Consider the following 17,647-nt stretch of genomic DNA (forward strand, 5'->3'; position numbering starts at 1 on the left):
TCCGGTAGGTGTTAGACCTCCATACCTGCAGATGGCAGACTGGCTGTAGGCAGGGCCTTCGGTTGCACTAAGGGCTTGGCCCACCTGCGTCTGAGTCAGACCCAGAGACAGCCGGCGAATTTTAAACGCTTTGGCGAATTCCCGAATCTCCTCCAGGTTTACACCGTCCACTTCACTGGGAGCATTCTGTGGATCTATGCAACAAAACACAAAAACAAAGCTGCTATTCTCCATTCATATGAGTTTATCAACCTGAAAACAGACCAGGTTTACTCTTTTATAAAGTGTTCAGTTTCTATATGAAGTAGTAATGTCATTAAAATATTTTAAGGGTCCATATGAGCTAAGAATCTCAACAAAAGATGTTAAAGGTGACATAGAATGATTGAACGGGGTATTTATCCTTGTTCTGTGATGTGACATGTAGACACATTTTTTTTGTTTGGGTCTGTAATGCCTTAGAAGCTTCCTAAAAACCTCTCTCAGATAGCTCTATTAGGGTGGGGGATTTTAAACAAGTGGTTTTGCACCTATTTGGCTCTCCCTACTGGCTTAACTTGCAATCTCATTACTGATTGGCTGACTTTGCTGCCACTCAAAAAATTTAGCCAATTATTTTAAACTGGAGGGTGGTGAGATGCCTGTGATGTCATAAGCATCAGTTTTTCAGATTGGGCCGTTTTCTGGCTGACATTTCTAAAAGAGGAATTTCTATGAGACTGAGATGTTTAGCATGATTAGCACTTTTTGTATGTTCGTGAAACATTATTCAACAAAGACAAGGTAAAAATGTTTTTTCATTCTCTGTCCCCTTTAAATAATGTATTTTTTATTATTATTTTAGACAAAAATGTCAAAGGCACTTTTCAGTGACATGTGCTTATGTTTATGTTTGGCTAACAGGAACTGTAAAAAAAACAGCTTTTTTTTCCATTATATAATAATATGACAGCAATATCAATGAGAGACTGAACACAGATCAGAATATAAGTAAACTTCTTTTGTTATGACATAGCTCTGACAAGAACATTTATTCATCCAATGTTCCTCTATTTTCCTCGAACCATTTCTGTCTGTGAAAACTGTAAATGCCAGCAAAAAAAATCAACACTGTATTGAGACACATAGCCTAACGTAGATTGGTAAAAATAATCAAGAGAATTCCAGAAGCAATGCCTTTCATTTCACATTCCTTCTTTTGTTGTTTTGTTGGCATTTGCCAAAATGCAGAATGGAGAACACATATTCACTATTAAAGGGACACTCCACTTTTTTTTTAAATAGGCTAATTTTCCAGCTCCCCCTAGAGTTACACGTTTGATTTTTACCGTTTTGAAATCCATTCAGCTGATCTCTGGGTCTGGCGCTAGCACTTTTAGCAAAGCTTAGCATAATCCATTGAATCGGATTAGACCATTAGCATCGCGCTAAAAATGACCAAAGAGTTTTGATATTTTTCCCATTTAAAACTCAACTCTTTTGTAGTTACATCGTGTACTAAAACCGATGGAAAATTAAAAGTTGCAATTTTCTAGGCAGATATGTCTAGGAACTATACTCTCATTCTGGCGTAATAATCAAGGACTTTGCTGCCGTAACATGGCTGCAGCAGGCGCAATGATATTACTCGGCAACTTTAAATTTTCTGTCGGTCTTAGTACAATAGGAAAAAATAGGAAAAATATCGAAACTTTTTGGTTATTTTTTAGCGTGATGCTAATGGTCTAATCCGATTCAATGGATAATGCCTAAGCTATGCTAAAAGTGGTACTGCCAGACCCGGAGATCAGCTGAATGGATTCCAAAACTGTACAAATTAAATGTTTAACTCTAGGGAAGCTGGAAAATAAGCATATTTTCAAAAAAATGGAGTGTCCCTTTAACTACAGATTTTGCCTCAATAAACTCCTAATTTACTGCTTATTAATACTTAATAAGATAGCTGTTGTAACGTTTAGGTGTAGGTATGGCGTAGGATTAAGGGATGAAGAATTTGGTCATGCTAATAAACGGCCAATATGCTAAAAATATGCAAGTAATAATAGGCAACTAGTTAAACGTGAGATTAGGTCTCACACATAGACAAGACCTACAGCATGCAATTTTTATTTTAGCAGCTGCATGCACTTCATGAGGCTTTACAGTCTAAACTACATTTAGATTTTTTTTGGTTAATAAAATGTGACTGGGTGTATACATCACTGCCAGGTGGTCGTGCATCTTGCTTACGTGAGACAACTTTGGTTGGATGAATAATGCATGGCAGTCATTATGAATGAATTATTAAAAGAATCCATCGGCCAAATTTAAGGTGAACATTTATTGAAGCAGCACCCTGTCATTCCTCATATAACATCAGATCTTGAAATTTACAGCTAAACTTGAATTGCTCTGTGGTGACATAAAAAATCCAACCCAGTCTCACCCCATGGCGTCAATATTTGACGCCACTTGACCATGCGTCAACAGTTGACGCGGAGGGTATACCTTTCGCGTCATTTTTTGACGAACTGGGGACTTTAATACTATTAAGTCCGTTGCATTCTCTTTCCTATTTTCTTACCATTTTCGCGTCGGTTTAGGGTTAGATTTACATAACGACATCCCTACCCAAACCTAACCCTAACCCCAACGCCAGGTGACAACTGTTTAATTTCGCGTACCTAATAGTATTGAAGTCCCCAGTTCGTCAAAAAATGACGCGAAAGGTATACCCTCCGCGTCAACTGTTGACGCATGGTCAAGTGGCGTCAAATATTGACGCCATGGGATGAGGATGTGTTGTAAAAATCCCTTGGTAAATTTCCACAGCAAATGTAGATTGAGTTACCCTTTCTGGAAACACTTTACTTGAAGGGGTGTTCATAAGGCTGACATGACACCTTCATAATCATGACATGACACGTTTCACGAATATGAAGGAGATTTTATGCACGTTTATGACAACTGTCATTAAGTGTCATTTGTTCAATTATGTCATTTATAATGCAAAGATGACATTGTTTGAGATGACAACTTCACATTAAGTAACATTCATGTTAGCTCATAAGGTGCCATACTGAGGTTACCTTACTGTATATAAAACTAAATTGTTTTGACCAAAAAAAGAACAACAAGGTTTATTTTCTGCATCTTTTCCATCCTACCGAGCCAAAGAGAGTGAGCCAACATTGGTATTTTAACTTTTTGAAACTAAAATATCAGTGCAAACCAGATTTACTGTATGAAATGCACAATGCATACGGTCCTTGAAAGTATGGCGTTTATATCGACTGAACTGAGCGATTATTCTTTTGTGGATGTGAGGTCAGTAAATTTTTTTCCATTCAAAACATGTTCTGGAGAATTAGTGTTAGCCAAGGACATGAAGACAAACACAATATGGCACGGAGAGCTACGGCATAGCGGCAAACCGATGAAACGACTAGAGAATGCTAAGGGTGTTATGTACTGTATGTTTAGAAAGAAAGAAAAAAGAAAAAATACAGAAACAGTTCATTGGTTGTTTCCACATTGTTGATCAATGGTAACTTCCTGTTTATTGAATCCAAACTCCATTGCAGATGCCTTTGAAATGGTTTTAGGGCAATTGGCTGTGACAAATGAGAATTTATCTAAGTAAAACAGTTTTTAAAAGGGCCGGCGTGGCTCTGACAGGCAGGAGGGAGTGATTTATATGTGGTGGTTCTGGGGGCCAAAGCCACTTTAAACACAACCCTCCATTCATTAGGTCTATAGTTTGGTCAGCTGCATGACAGAATCAAATAAAAACCTTTTAAAGCAAGAATGAAATGGCAACATATTGATGATTTTCTGAGCAGAGAAAAAAAATCTTATTAATAAAATGCCAATTTTGGAGGTCTAGGCTTTTGTCAATTTGCAGGTATTTGCTCACTTCCATTATATGAAAACTTGAGTCACTTTTATAATTCACACAACTGCTGTTTTCGTGTGTGGTAAAGATGGATTATGCCAAAGATGAAATATCTGGTCATCATTTATGTACCTTCACTTAACTTTCAATATGTACGACTTACTATCTTCTGAAGAACAAATATACTTAAGGGATGTTTTTATCCATACACTAACAATAGGGTCCAAAACAATATTGCTTTGAGGTCATTTTAAAAATATTAACTTTTGTGTTACACAAAAGAAATTGGTCACGCTTCATATTAAAGGTGCAGTGTGTAACTTTAAGAAGGATCTCTTGACAGAAATGCAATATAATATATCAAACTATATTATCAGCGGACCTTTTATAATGAACCGTTATGTTTTTATTTCCTTAGAATGAATTGGTTTTATCTACATACACCGCGGGTCCCCTTACATGGAAGTCGCCATTTTGTGCCGCCATGTTCCTACAACAGCCCTTAACGGACAAACTTTTTTTACTAATTTTTCTCCGACGATGACATGTTTATCCTGTGGCGGCTACCGTAGCTTCTGTATGTGTTTCGGTGAACTGTGGACTGAGCGTTGATTGCAATTTGCGACCTCACCACTAGATGCTGCTAAAATTTACACACTGCACCTTTAAGTGTCTTTAAATACTACATACTTACATAAGAAACATATACAATGTAACTATTGTGTGTTATGTGTTATAACATTGTACCTACAGTATATTTAAAGTATTAGCATGTAACTACAATCTTGAACCTAAATAACCTAAACACTTATAAATAATATTATAATACTAAAATGTTTGGTTGGTTTAACCCAGTGGTTCTCAAACTGGGGGCGGGCTCCACTTGAGGGCTATGAGACGCTGCCTGGGTTTAACACAACATAGGTTTATTTATAATCCAACAGTTGGTTCTGTCCAATACTTATCCAACCATGGGTTTAACCAACTCAATATGTTTTTCACTGTGTAAGTACACAAAAATATGTTTTAAATGCTTTTTCTTTTGTACTATACAACCCTGTATCACAAAATTACGTACCTTTAGTCACGTAAATTTGTGAGTCTTTTCCGTGACACTAACACGTTTTTCTGCCTTTTTGCGTGAACATGTCACATGTTTCTGTGTCATTGTCACGTATTTGGTACTCAACTGTTTTGTCCTATTTTCAAACCATTGATGCTTCGGTTTAGGGTTAGATTTGGTGTTTGCCTTAGGATGTCCATTTAAGTATTGGTTTATACCTTTTTCATGATTTCTTTTTTTATGTTTCATGATTTTAAAACCATTGTCGCCTGGCATTAGGGTTAGAGTTATGGAGGACCTGGAGTGCAAAAATGATAAATAAATACATGTAAAAAAGAAATATATAAAACAGACATAAATAAATAAATACAAAAATAAATATGCAGAGAAATATAAAAAACAAACATAAATGAGTATTGCAACTTTGATTTCTTTAGTTTTGTATTAAAATATTTTTAAAACATTTATTCATTTCTGTATTTAATTATACATTTTTAGTTATTCTTTTATTAATTTCCACATTAATGTATTTATTTATGTATTTATGTGAACATTTAATTATTTCAACATTTATTTTTTCCACGTTTATTTATTTCTACATTTATTTATTTCCACATGTATTTATTTATACATTTCCGTGTCTAATGTGTTAATGAGGAGGGGGCGTTAATGAGGAGGGGGCTATCATGAAGAGATATAGCAGACACTTACTGCTGACTAGCTGTCCGACACTGAGGGCTGAGGAGGAAGATGATGATGTCGAGGAGGAGGAAGAGGCCTGTCGAAGCGGACTCTGGTTGTGAGGCATGCGCAGCAAATTCGGCTGAGACACAGGAGGAGCCGGCGCAGTCTGAGATGCTTGTGGCATCTGCTGATAAACACATAAATTGTTTTATATACATGTGTATATGCAAGAATCTCAATTTTTAGTTAGAATTTCTCATGAATGTTGATACAAATATATTGTATGTTGGTTAACCAGTCTGTAAAAACCCAGCTAAAGTGTATTTTACTACATAAAACCGTCCTAGATAACCTTGATATCTTTAATATTGACTATTGAGTAAGTTCATGTTAAAGATTAAAATCAATGACTGAAATCAATATTTGAAGCTCCAAATCTAATTGTTAGATTAACACGGTCCCATATTTGAAATATATTATGCACTATTCCCACTCAAAATGGATACTTAGAAAGCAATTAATAATAATAAATAAATGAGGAAATAATAAACTAGAATAAAAAGAAAAATGTCCTGCATTGTTTCAGGTCTACGAGACAAAAGATTAGCTCAACATTTCAGTTTATTGGAGATGAGAAATTTGGTTACTCGCTTTGTGATGCTCCAAACAATTTTTCATTGAGCACGCCTGTCAGACTCTTTCAAATGCAAGAAAGACATGACAGCGCTCGGCTATTCGGCACAGAAACTTTAACATGAAAGCAACAACGCGCATGTTTACCGAGCCCAGAAATCCCAAATCATATGGCTACAATATGAGCTATTATTTTGGGCAATGTGGCATGACTGTGGCACCATTAATTTTCATGTTTTATGCACCATTGAGTGACAAAATCTGAGACGGTGCATCTGCACGGTTCATGAATGAAGCCTACTCATCTGTCTCAAAGTGGGTTGACTTTTCTCTGCTGTTGTCTTGCACTATTAATTCTCTTCTGTGTTTATGTGAGTGTGTTTTTTTCTCCTCTAGATGGTGAGAGGTGTCAGTAGTTTTACACACACTGTCAAAACTGTTGACGGTTCTGTAAGAATTACTGAGCTTTGGTTTGGCAGCCATGAATTATCGCTGCGTGAAATGTTCAAGAGTCAATGTGAAATGCAGACAAATCCATAAACATTATTACAAATGCATTACCGTATTTACATCAGTGATCATAGGTTAAAGTAAATATGACACAAATCTGCTCCTAAAGAAATACAATTGACCTAAAGATGCTTTTATAGCAGAGAGTTGTAAATTATAGAGTAAGATGTGAGACGTGCATGTCTGTGTAATGTGTGCTGTTTTACACTCTTATTTTTACTGTGTAGATTAGATGTTTTTAAGCAAATTTACATTCAGGCATTTGGCAGACGCTTTTATCGCATTACAAGGTATGCATTCTTTATCAGAAAGAATGCATACCTTGTAATTGACAAGATCTATTCATGACATTTTTTTAAAACACCTACACTTTATAGTATTCATAAAACATTACTGTAGCTTTCAGGTGGGTTGTTTGAAGCATCTTCTTTAGGATTTAAGATGTCTAATCCATCTGCAGGCACTGGCTGGACTTTAAATGTGAACACTTGTGAAAACTTTAAATGTTGCATCACCCCTGGCGAGGACGCTTCTTTGCATTGACTTTTTATGTAATCTACTTGCGTAAATAGTTAAAATCGCGTTTGATGTGTATGCACCATAAGTGTCATGAACTTTTGTTAAACACGTTTATTTTTGCAATAATTCAAAATCTATGGAAAAAATGTATTGGCTTTTTGGCAATGGAACCAGTGTCCCGCTAACTTTTGGGTTAACCTAGTTAACCTAGGTTAACAAGTTAAACATTTCTTTTATACCTTCTGTGGTGTCATCACTGACCTGCTGTCCAGGTTTAATAGGTGACAGTGTAATTCCCTGGGTGTTGATAACTGGCAGGATTTGGTTGCCAATCACGGTGGCTATAATCTGACCCTGAGCATTGGTCAGCAGCTGCGGCGTGATTGGCTGAACCTGCAGCGAGGGAGTGCCAGCCCCTGATTGGCTGGAAGGTCCTACGGAATTTGGCATCAGAGGAATGGTCCCAATGATCTGTACAGATAATGGAGAAAGAAAGAAAGATAACACTTTATGTTACGGTGTCTTTGTTACACGTTACATGTAATTATTATAGTAATAACAGTTAATTATGAATTATTACATGCAACTAATCCTAAACCAACCCTAATCCTAACCCCAACCCTACAGTAAGTACATGTTGTTGATGATTATAACTTAGTACTTAAATATATAAATACAACGTAACAGTGACGCCTTAAAATAAAGTGTAACCCTCTTTGGGTACAAAGGTGTACCTTTTTGAAAGGGTACTGTCCCAGTGACAACTTTTGTACCTTTATTTCTGAGAGTATACCCATACTCTGTTGTCTTTCAATAATTTAAAACCACTAAAAGCAGAGAAAAATCTATACATAAAAAAATCATATTATAAAGAGTATTTCAACAAACTTGTGGCAGACCGTTGAACATTTTCATTTCTGTGTCAGTATGGTCCATAGGGCAAAATAAGGCATTTTGGAGGTGCAAAAGCAAAAATGTTTTTAAAATACGTGTTATTTGAGTGTTTATATTATTGTTTTAAACACAGGAACTTCTTATTATTCATTATCTGCAGTAATTTTCCTCTGTATAAATTGACCCTTTATGTTATCTGTGCATATGATAAACATGTTTACTGTACTGTACTGTACTGTAGATACTTGACCCTGTCTGTGAAATCCAGGTTAAAGGGAGCATTGCAGTCTATTATCTAATATCTTTGACGTGGCCTTACTCAGTAAACATTAAATATATTAAGGTTATATTTTCACAAAATATTCTTTGAATTTTGTATAATGATTTTATGTAGAAAACACCACAACAAAATGACTTTAGCTGAGTTTTCACAGACTGGGTCATATATGTTCACGACAAGAATAAATATTAACTAAACTTTTAATAAAACTGAACTACAAGTTTTAACTATGCATATAAACAAATCTGATGTTTATTGTTAGAGTAATGAAGCTACACTGTCAAAAATGTGTGTTTTTAATCCAGGTGTAATATATTGTCCCATAAACGTCTACTGTACTTTAAGTGCATCACTGTTAATGATGTCTTTACAATTTATTTTACTTAGGCTATATATACAGTATATATTGGATTGTAATCGAATACCTACATATAAGAAATGCACCAAACTGGAAATAACATATAGCAAATAAAGTATTTTGTCACTGAGAGATGCGTACGGTCAAACTCAGCATGCTTGTACCGCACAAACACATCACAGTGATCAAACTAGAAAAGTTCATGCTCTGAGGATCTCATCAGTGTTAAAGTATCAAAGCCGCTGGATTACTGGATAGAGGGCTACTTAATACAGGGCGGACACAACAGACTGTATAACCTTTTGATTTTTAAGAGAAGCTTGAATCACACACACACACGCACGCCATTGCACACACACACACACACTGTGCTCTCTCTCCTCTGTAAAGGTCAGACACAAAGTACCTTCATGTGTACTGGTGCAGACCACTGACTGTATTATCTATCATAAGACCAGAGGATAAATGTGTGTATAAAATGCAAAGGATGCCTGAGTTATTAACGTAGTTTTTTAACCACTCGTCCATCACTTAAACACACTCCAATTCAACATGTTCATAAGGGACACCCTCTTCCCACAATCCTTTGCTTTAGTCTCCTGCACGGCCCAATCTGTTCTCCAGTTGTCACAGTTCAAAGGCCATAACCTTGTGTGGCTATGCTGTGGTTCCTCTCAAGGCCAAGGTTTCAATGAGCCATGAACAACAGCATTTGTGAGATGGACCTAATACCTCCACATAACACATAAAAAAAGGTTTTTCAGTGGAACAACAAGACACATTAATTGAGACTCTCAATTTAAGAGCACTAAAATTACATTTACAGAAACTGCTTTAAAGGGGCAGTTCACCCAAAAATGAAAATTGGCATCAAAATTGGCATCATTCACTCACCCTCATGTTGTTACAAACCTGTATAAATTTCTTTGTTCTGCTGAACACAAAGGAAGATTTTTGTAATGAAGCAGGAAACAAAAGCACTATTGACTTCCATAGTAGGAAAAATATTACTATGGAAGTCAATGGTGCTCCAAACGGGTTTGGTTACAAAATATCTGCCTTTATGTTCAGCAGAACAAAGAAATTAATACAGGTCTGTAACAACATAACAGTGAGTAAATGATGACAAAATGTTCATTTTTGGGTAAACTATCCCTTTAATGCATCATGACATCATGTATTTAAAAAAAACATTATTTGTGACATTGTTGATCTATTGGTTGAACTTTTATGTTTTCTTGACACTGCTCTTCATTGCTCCTAAACATATTCAACTAATAAATGACATCATCAGGGTAGCAAGTGTACTCCAGGCACATTTCTGGTGAGAAATTTACATTTAAGGTACATCAGCCCCTCACTTGTTTATCACTTTACACTCAAAAAGATGACTTTTAGTGTAAAAATAATGACCAAGGCTAAGCGCATATAAGCTTTTTATTTCTCACAAGTGTGCACTTCTAACGTTTGATTTACCACATAGACAGAAAAGCACAATTGATCTATCGCATAAAATTTAGGTGTGCCTGCCGTCGGACCCCCAGCTGTGCTAACAAGCTCGGCATCTGTATAATCTCTGACCGCTTCTGTTCCCGCCTCTCGTCTTTGACATAATGGCGATGGAGCGGCGGAAAAAGGAGCGCTGACTATGTGTAATTCATCCTCTGCACGGCTCATTTGGTTGCGTTGCTTCGCATTAAGCGACAGATAATTTATCTCTCTCTCTCTTCCTTCCTCTGTCCCTCTTTATCGCTCCCTCTCAATCCTCCGCGGCCCTCTCTGCTGCCACTTAGCATATTTTATTGTGCGGTGTGGCGCTTGTGTCCCCCGACGTGGCATTTGCATGCCGGCTTGTCTGAGAGCTTGTTCCGCTCAATTATTCACTCTCATTGGACTAAGTGGCTCCTCTAACACGAGCAATAATACAGCATAAGAGTTGACAGCTACATACCGTCCCCGGCCAGGCTGAACAGCACAAACGTACTGTGACTGAAACTGCATTGGACTGTGACGTGCTAAGTTCGCAAAAATGAATTGAGTTAACTTGGGAGGACGAATTAGGTTTAGTACGGTTCGCGTCAATGCAAAGCTATGCAAATGCATCTGATTTAAACAAGTATTTATCTAAAGACCCACTGAAGTGACTTGAAATGTGTAGCTTTGTTTGATGCGATGACATAACTTCTACTAAAACATGAAAATAGGGTGGGGCATTGTGGGTGGCTCCGCCTTCTTTTAAAATAGCCAAAAGTATTTATTTTACCTCACAGCCTGTTGAGAAACTAAAGTGCAAAACATTGATTCGTTTCGACAAAAGTAAAAGACTGTAATGCTTTTTTCTCCTAAATGCGCATTCTCGCAATGTTTTGGAGCACACTTGTTTACAGATATCTTTAAGGTAAACATATTTTTACTAAAAGCCAATGTTCATGAGGGTTTTAAAGCATGACATTTTTCTTTATAATGCATACAATTTTGAGGTAACCCTCATAAGCCCCGATTTTCCTGGATTAAAAACTTTTTAAAAGAGTCATTACAAAAAAATAAATACATTTTTAATGATACAAATAATATATATATTTTTTTGTTTACTTCCCATCTATATATTAATGCTGTGTTTTGGGAGATATGAAGTACTTTTGTACCTGTTTACCACTAAATACACCATTAGCTTGCCTGTCAAATATAAAATTCTTATGAAAAGTGCACAAATATTATTATCTAAATTTTGATTTAAATTGTTTTTAGATATTGATCTAGATGTTATGTGTTGAATTCGGCCATCTGGTGTTTAGAAAAAAAACATAAAAGAATTACAGTTTAGGAAATAAATCATTTAGGCCAGTAGAGGCCCATAGACACCCATTCATTTCACTGGATGTGGCCAACTGCTCACATCACTACTTTAGTGATACATTTTGTGAATTTATATACCCTCACCTAAAGAATTATTAGAAACACCTGTTCAATTTCTCATTAATGCAATGGTGTAATGGTGTGGGGGATGTTTTCTTGGCACGCTTTAGGCCCTTAGTGCCAACTGGGCATTGTTTAAATGCCACGGCCTACCTGAGCATTGTTTCGACCATGTCCATCCCTTTATGACCACCATGTACCCAATCTATGATAGCTACTTCCAGCAGGATAATGCACCATGTCACAAAGCTCGAATCATTTCAAATTGGTTTCTTGAACATGACAATGAGTTCACTGTACTATAATGGCCCCCACAGTCACCAGACCTCAACCCAATAGAGCATCTTTGGGATGTGGTGGAATGGGAGCTTCGTGCCCTGGATGTGCATCCCACAAATCTCTATCAACTGCAAGATGCTATCCTATCAATATGGGCCAAGATTTCTAAATAATGCTTTCAGCACCTTGTTGAATCAATGCCACGTAGCATTAAAGCAGCTCTGAAACCGAAAGGGGGTCAAACACAGTATTAGTATGGTGTTCCTAATAATCCTTTAGGTGAGTATATATATAAGCATTAGAAAGGACATTAAAAATAAATATTATTTCAAATAGTAGAATTTTTTTTGTTTTTGACGCATTTTGCAAAATGCCACCGAAATTTGACTAAATGTTAGTGTGTTTGTGTGCACGTGTGTGTGTGTGTGTGTGTGTGTGTGTATGTGTGTGCGCGCATGTGTGTGTGTGTGTGTGTGTGTTTTTGCGTGACTTTGTCTTTCTTTGTATGTCTGTGTCTTTGTGTGTAAGTGTTACTGTGTCTTTTTTATATAAATATTGACAGATAGTCTAAAAAAGTCACAAAATCTTATTTCACTGAGATGAAGGTTGTTTTTTAACTAAAGAAAAGTGGCTTGGGGGTAAGATTGATATAAGGGTTAATAAGGTAAATTTCGATATCATGGTAACAGCTGTGGATGCATGTAAAATAAAAGAAACAGTACAGTATAATTTTTCAAGTCAAAAATACATATCCCTTGGTAGTTGTGAGACTGTATTTCCTTACTGTGGCATATCAGACATCTGTGTCTATGCCTTAAACTGCATTAACTACATATTAAAATTGCATTCGGTGAGATAGAAGGGCTGGTGAATAAAATCACTTTAGTAAACTCGGATGGACAAATCAAGTTTAACCTCGTGAATGGCGGACATGCAGAGTTAACATGTTCAACATAAATCCTTGTAATAACAAATAAAAACCCATCTGATTTGGTAAAACCGTGTCAAACACATGTGGACTTTGCAGGTTACTCGATCATGTTGGATGTATAAACAATTCCCTGAAACACTATCAACCTCCGCCTGTGTTACACCCTTAAATCTGATCATATCTTTCGTCCACATGAGAAACACCTGCCCAAAATGGCAGGAGATAAAAGGATTACAATGAAATGAATTCTTTAAGGTGTATATATCGTGTCAGTAACATTTGTTTTGTGTTTTTATACAGTATTTGACTTACTTTTGCTCTTCCACATTATTTGTTTGTTGACAACATGTACTTTATATGCATTTTCACTGTGGTGCGAAAATGTTTATCTCAGATTAAGCTTTTTTCTCTCTCTTTGAGCAGAACTCATTAGGATTATACCGTCAGTGATTCTCAGGGAATGTCATCTCCACTTCAAGCCAGGCCAATTTTCAGTGTTAGCCATGGCCGCCAGGCAATATCCCTGGCCATTTTATGCCCTACTGCCCGGTGTTTGGAGGAGAATAGGATGGGGCAACATACTGAGAAAGATTCCCAAAGATGTAACATCCATTGGATTTATAGAAACATACATTATCCCCTGATGCAATCTAGCTCAAAGCTTACATGTGATTAACAAGTTTAAAGAGCACCTATTATGGGATACACGTTTTTAAACATCCTTTGTGTGTAAGTGTGCATTAGTACATGCTAACGATATTCAAAAAGTACATACCTCAAAGAAAACGATGACGCGAGTTATCGTCTCTAACGTTCAAGGACTACAAAAAACACTCGGATTGTAGGCAACAGTTTACTTCCTGGGATTAGTGACGTAGATAAGACCAACATTATCATAGTTCAGCCCTCTCTGCTTTGCTTGGGTACGCCCTCAAAGACGAGGGTGGGGAGCGCCGAGTCAGAAGAGAGCTAAAATGGCGGAGGTTGGGAGTCCCTGCTTTGACTCTGTTTGCAAACTCTTGTTTTTATAGTTTAAGCGATTAAATCTCTCGAGTAGACGCTGTCTCTTTAGATGCGAGGGAAAAAAAGCACTTTATGGACTTCCACAGAGGACATCATGTTTAATACGGTTCCGGAAAAATCCAGTCAGAAGTTGTTCACGGAGTTTTCACAATAACTGCTTCTCATGAACCGAAGCTGGACGTCTCCTCCTGAAAGTTGGATTACTGTGTACTTCTGGATCACAGGCTGTAAGTATTCACGTTTATTATTTGCCTTTACTGTACATTACGTAACCGGTAACCGGAGATTAACATAATGTGCGTGTAGAGCTAAGCTTGCAAGCTAATTGTCTTGTGTTGTAATACTGTATTTCATAAACAACGTACCATATTTACACACGTGTATGTTGAATTATGCAGACTATCGTTTTTTTTATCGATGTTGGTTTAGACCTGTTTACAAACTTGCTAAGTTGCTAAGCTAAATACAAATACAAATGCCAGCTAAACTGTTACCAGTAAAATTTGTTCTCATGATCAAACTCAAGAAACTCTAAGTACAGATGATTTGTTTAAAGTTATATGTATTTTACTGTTGTATTTACTTGAAGCTTTCTTATATTTTGAAACGAAGTAAACACGTAATGTGTGTTGCTAATGTTGGGCCATGTAATATGTAATACATTAACGTTTTAATGAATAGTCTAACGAGTTATAGTCGTTGTACTCTATTGTTATAATATGTATTTTTGACTGAATACATGTTTGTTTTATTTGTCTATATCCTAGATTCGCAGCTGTACACATCCTTCTACACTGTATGCAAACATGCAACATCATTACACACAGTACAAGGAGTCAGACTGGCATATGAGGAGCAAAGGTGTTTAACACATATTATGTATTTACCTAGTGAAACCACTACCAGTCTTAGATGTATAACTGATGATGACAAAGTTTTTTTTCTCTGCATAATCATAGGAACCCAGGCAGTAGCATCGTTTCACAATGTTTCCATCACCATCATCAGTGGATGCCTTTGCCGTCTGTAGCCTGAGATTTCAGATTTGCAGCAAAAAAAATTAGATTTTCTCATTTATTGGAATGCTGTGCAGGTATTTAAGTATTTTAGTAACTGTGTTAAATAAAGTAGTATTTACTTTTACAATAAATTAATTGCTTGTTTATATTTTACAGGTATTTGTACCTTGCAGCCATCCATTACAATGTCACCAAGCCGTAACAAAAGCAGGAGAGGGAAAGTACAAGGCTATGTTCCCAAAACACACAAGTGACATACCGTAAGCAGTAATGTTTTATTTCAAATACATTCATAATTAAAAACTTAATGTATGAAGCAGGGAAATAAATTATCAAAACAAAAGATTTATTGACTGCAATATTTGTACAGTTATGTGGATGATGTGATCAGGCTTGTGTTTGATGAGGTATTTGAAGATAAGCTGAAGGAAGCCCCGATTCCAATGGACCTGGCATCACAGTTTGAGAGACCTTCAAAGGAGGACGTGATTGCATGCCATCTTCAGTGCAGGGGTCGTCGAAAGCCAAAATTGTGACCGATCTGATCAGGAAGCTCCAAGCGTATCTGGAGAACAACACACGACAGGATGATAACCTTATAGTGTCGTCTTAAATAGCACCAGCTGACAAAGCTTTGATATGCCATTTATCTGAATAGATAGCTGTAAGAAATGAATTGAACAATTTTTGAAACAAGAGCACAATATGGTTACTAAAGTATGTTTATTTGTATATTGTTTAACATTTAAATATATATTTGTAATAAATAAAAAACTTTTGACTGACTACTATATTTTCTTTAAAGTTACATATTTTGTTTTTTTGGGTACTTTGTTACTATAATGATACTTTAGTGTTATTGGTTTAAAAATGTAATAAAACTTACTCTAGTCCTGCACCTCAAAGGCTTATAGTCGGTACAATAAATGTTCTGTGTGTAGGGATTTAGACAATTTGTGCAAAACCTGGATGATGAATCACGCAGGTAAGAGGCACTGGAACATGTTGCATTCTCCTTAAAACCTAATAAGTAAAAACATAGCACTTATAAGTAAGCAGTCTTTCATAAAAAAGTTTACCATAGTGAAATAATGTAGAACATTCATTTCAATTAATACTTTCTTTGTGCTACATTTGGTGTTTCCATATAGTTTGCACAGTGATATAGTATGTAACAGTCTTTTATAATAAAGTTTACTATAGTAAAATAATGTTAACAAATGAAATAGTTTTATAATCATTTCAAAAAATACTTTCTATGTGCTACATTTGGTGTTTCCATATAGTTTGCACAGTAATATAGTATGTAAGCAGGCTTTTATAATAAAGTTTACTATGGTAAAATAATGTTAATAAGTGAAATAGTTTTATAATCATTTCAAAAAATACTTTCTATGTGCTACATTTGGTGTTTCCATATAGTTTGCACAGTAATATAGTATGTAAGCAGTATTTTATAATAAAGTTTACTATAGTAAAATAATGTTAATAAGTGAAATAGTTTTATAATCATTTCAAAAAATACTTTCTATGTGCTACATTTGGTGTTTCCATATAGTTTGCAAAGTAATGTAGTACGTTATAATTACCTTTTGGATGTCTTTGCAACACATTTTCGTCTTCGTTTAGCATTCTGGCAGAGCTAAGGACACCTAAAAAAGTTAAATCCAATCGCGTTCATTGACGGAGATCGTTTATATCGTAACGGCCGTCTGAACCGAACTCTCTGGATCGAGCTTGAAGTGGTAAGGCAGTACAGACACCATCGTTTATAGAGAAATATAGCGCTTGTTTACGTTGCCTGTGACTCTCAGTCAGATCCGGAAAACCCACGCGTAGTCAGGGGCGTAACCTTTCAAACACACGCCGAACCCAGTTGACCAATAACAGTTGAGTAGTCATCTGACCAATCCGAATACACTAGACATTTTGGGAGGCGGAGACAGGAACTAAATCCGAGCGTTTTCCAGACATGCAGAAATCGGTGAGGTATGTAAGCAATTTATAAGACTCACAGTGCATTAGTTCAAGTTTTAATAACATGTATGTACTATGGGATATTACAATAACGTGCTAACGTGCCAATTTATTAGCATAATTGGTGCTCTTTAAGCAAAATTACAAGTAATTTATGATTTTGCCTATTTTAAATATTAATTTAAATCAATTTATTACATAGCACTCTGAAATGCTTGATTCTGATTGCCTGAACCAATAACACAGCCACATTCGTGTACTGCATAATATAAATATTATCAATATATGAATAACATATATGAAATTTTAGTTAAAAATGATTAAATCAAGCGCATGTCCTGTTTGAACTTTAAACTTGTTTTAACTAGTCTTGGCTTAAAGGAAAACACCACAGTTTTTCAATATTTTACTATGTTCTTACCTCAACTTAGATGAATTAATACATACCTATCTTTTTTCAAAGCATGCACTTTTAATCTTTGTACAGCGCTTCTTGAATGTGTTAGCATTTAGCCTAGCCCCATTCATTCCTATGGCTCCAACCTAAAGTTTTATTTTGTGCCACCATACTTACTCGTGTAACTACTCATGTAACAGTCTTTAAATAGGGAAAACATGGAAGTGTTTGGTGCCTTCTAAATTCATCTCTGTTTGGAGCCATAGGAATGAATGGGGTTAGGCTAACAT

At 36.1% G+C, this 17,647-nt stretch overlaps 1 protein-coding gene and 1 long non-coding RNA gene across 3 annotated transcripts in view; one reads left to right on the top strand and one right to left on the bottom strand.

Moving 5' to 3' along the window:
* The window catches only part of pou6f2 (POU class 6 homeobox 2), a 130,521-nt gene that overhangs the window by 12,658 nt on the left and 100,216 nt on the right, over positions 1-17,647 (bottom strand). Inside the window, exons 7-9 of one of the 2 annotated variants that reach the window (XM_065294893.1) lie at positions 7,545-7,754; positions 5,649-5,805; positions 26-194 (exon numbers count right to left, since the gene is read on the bottom strand). In XM_065294893.1, coding sequence (XP_065150965.1) covers positions 26-194; positions 5,649-5,805; positions 7,545-7,754 — 536 coding nt within the window. Of the gene's footprint in view, positions 1-25; positions 195-5,648; positions 5,809-7,544; positions 7,755-17,647 lie in introns of both variants that reach the window. The other variant, XM_065294892.1, reaches the window with a different exon arrangement.
* LOC135785572 (uncharacterized) lies at positions 13,774-15,491 on the top strand. The gene is made up of 5 exons (XR_010546658.2): positions 13,774-14,191; positions 14,732-14,825; positions 14,924-15,057; positions 15,140-15,243; positions 15,354-15,491. It is a non-coding gene; the product is annotated as an uncharacterized lncRNA (long non-coding RNA).

Source organism: Paramisgurnus dabryanus, chromosome 22 (genome assembly GCF_030506205.2).
Source record: "Paramisgurnus dabryanus chromosome 22, PD_genome_1.1, whole genome shotgun sequence".
Classification (NCBI taxonomy): domain Eukaryota; kingdom Metazoa; phylum Chordata; class Actinopteri; order Cypriniformes; family Cobitidae; genus Paramisgurnus; species Paramisgurnus dabryanus.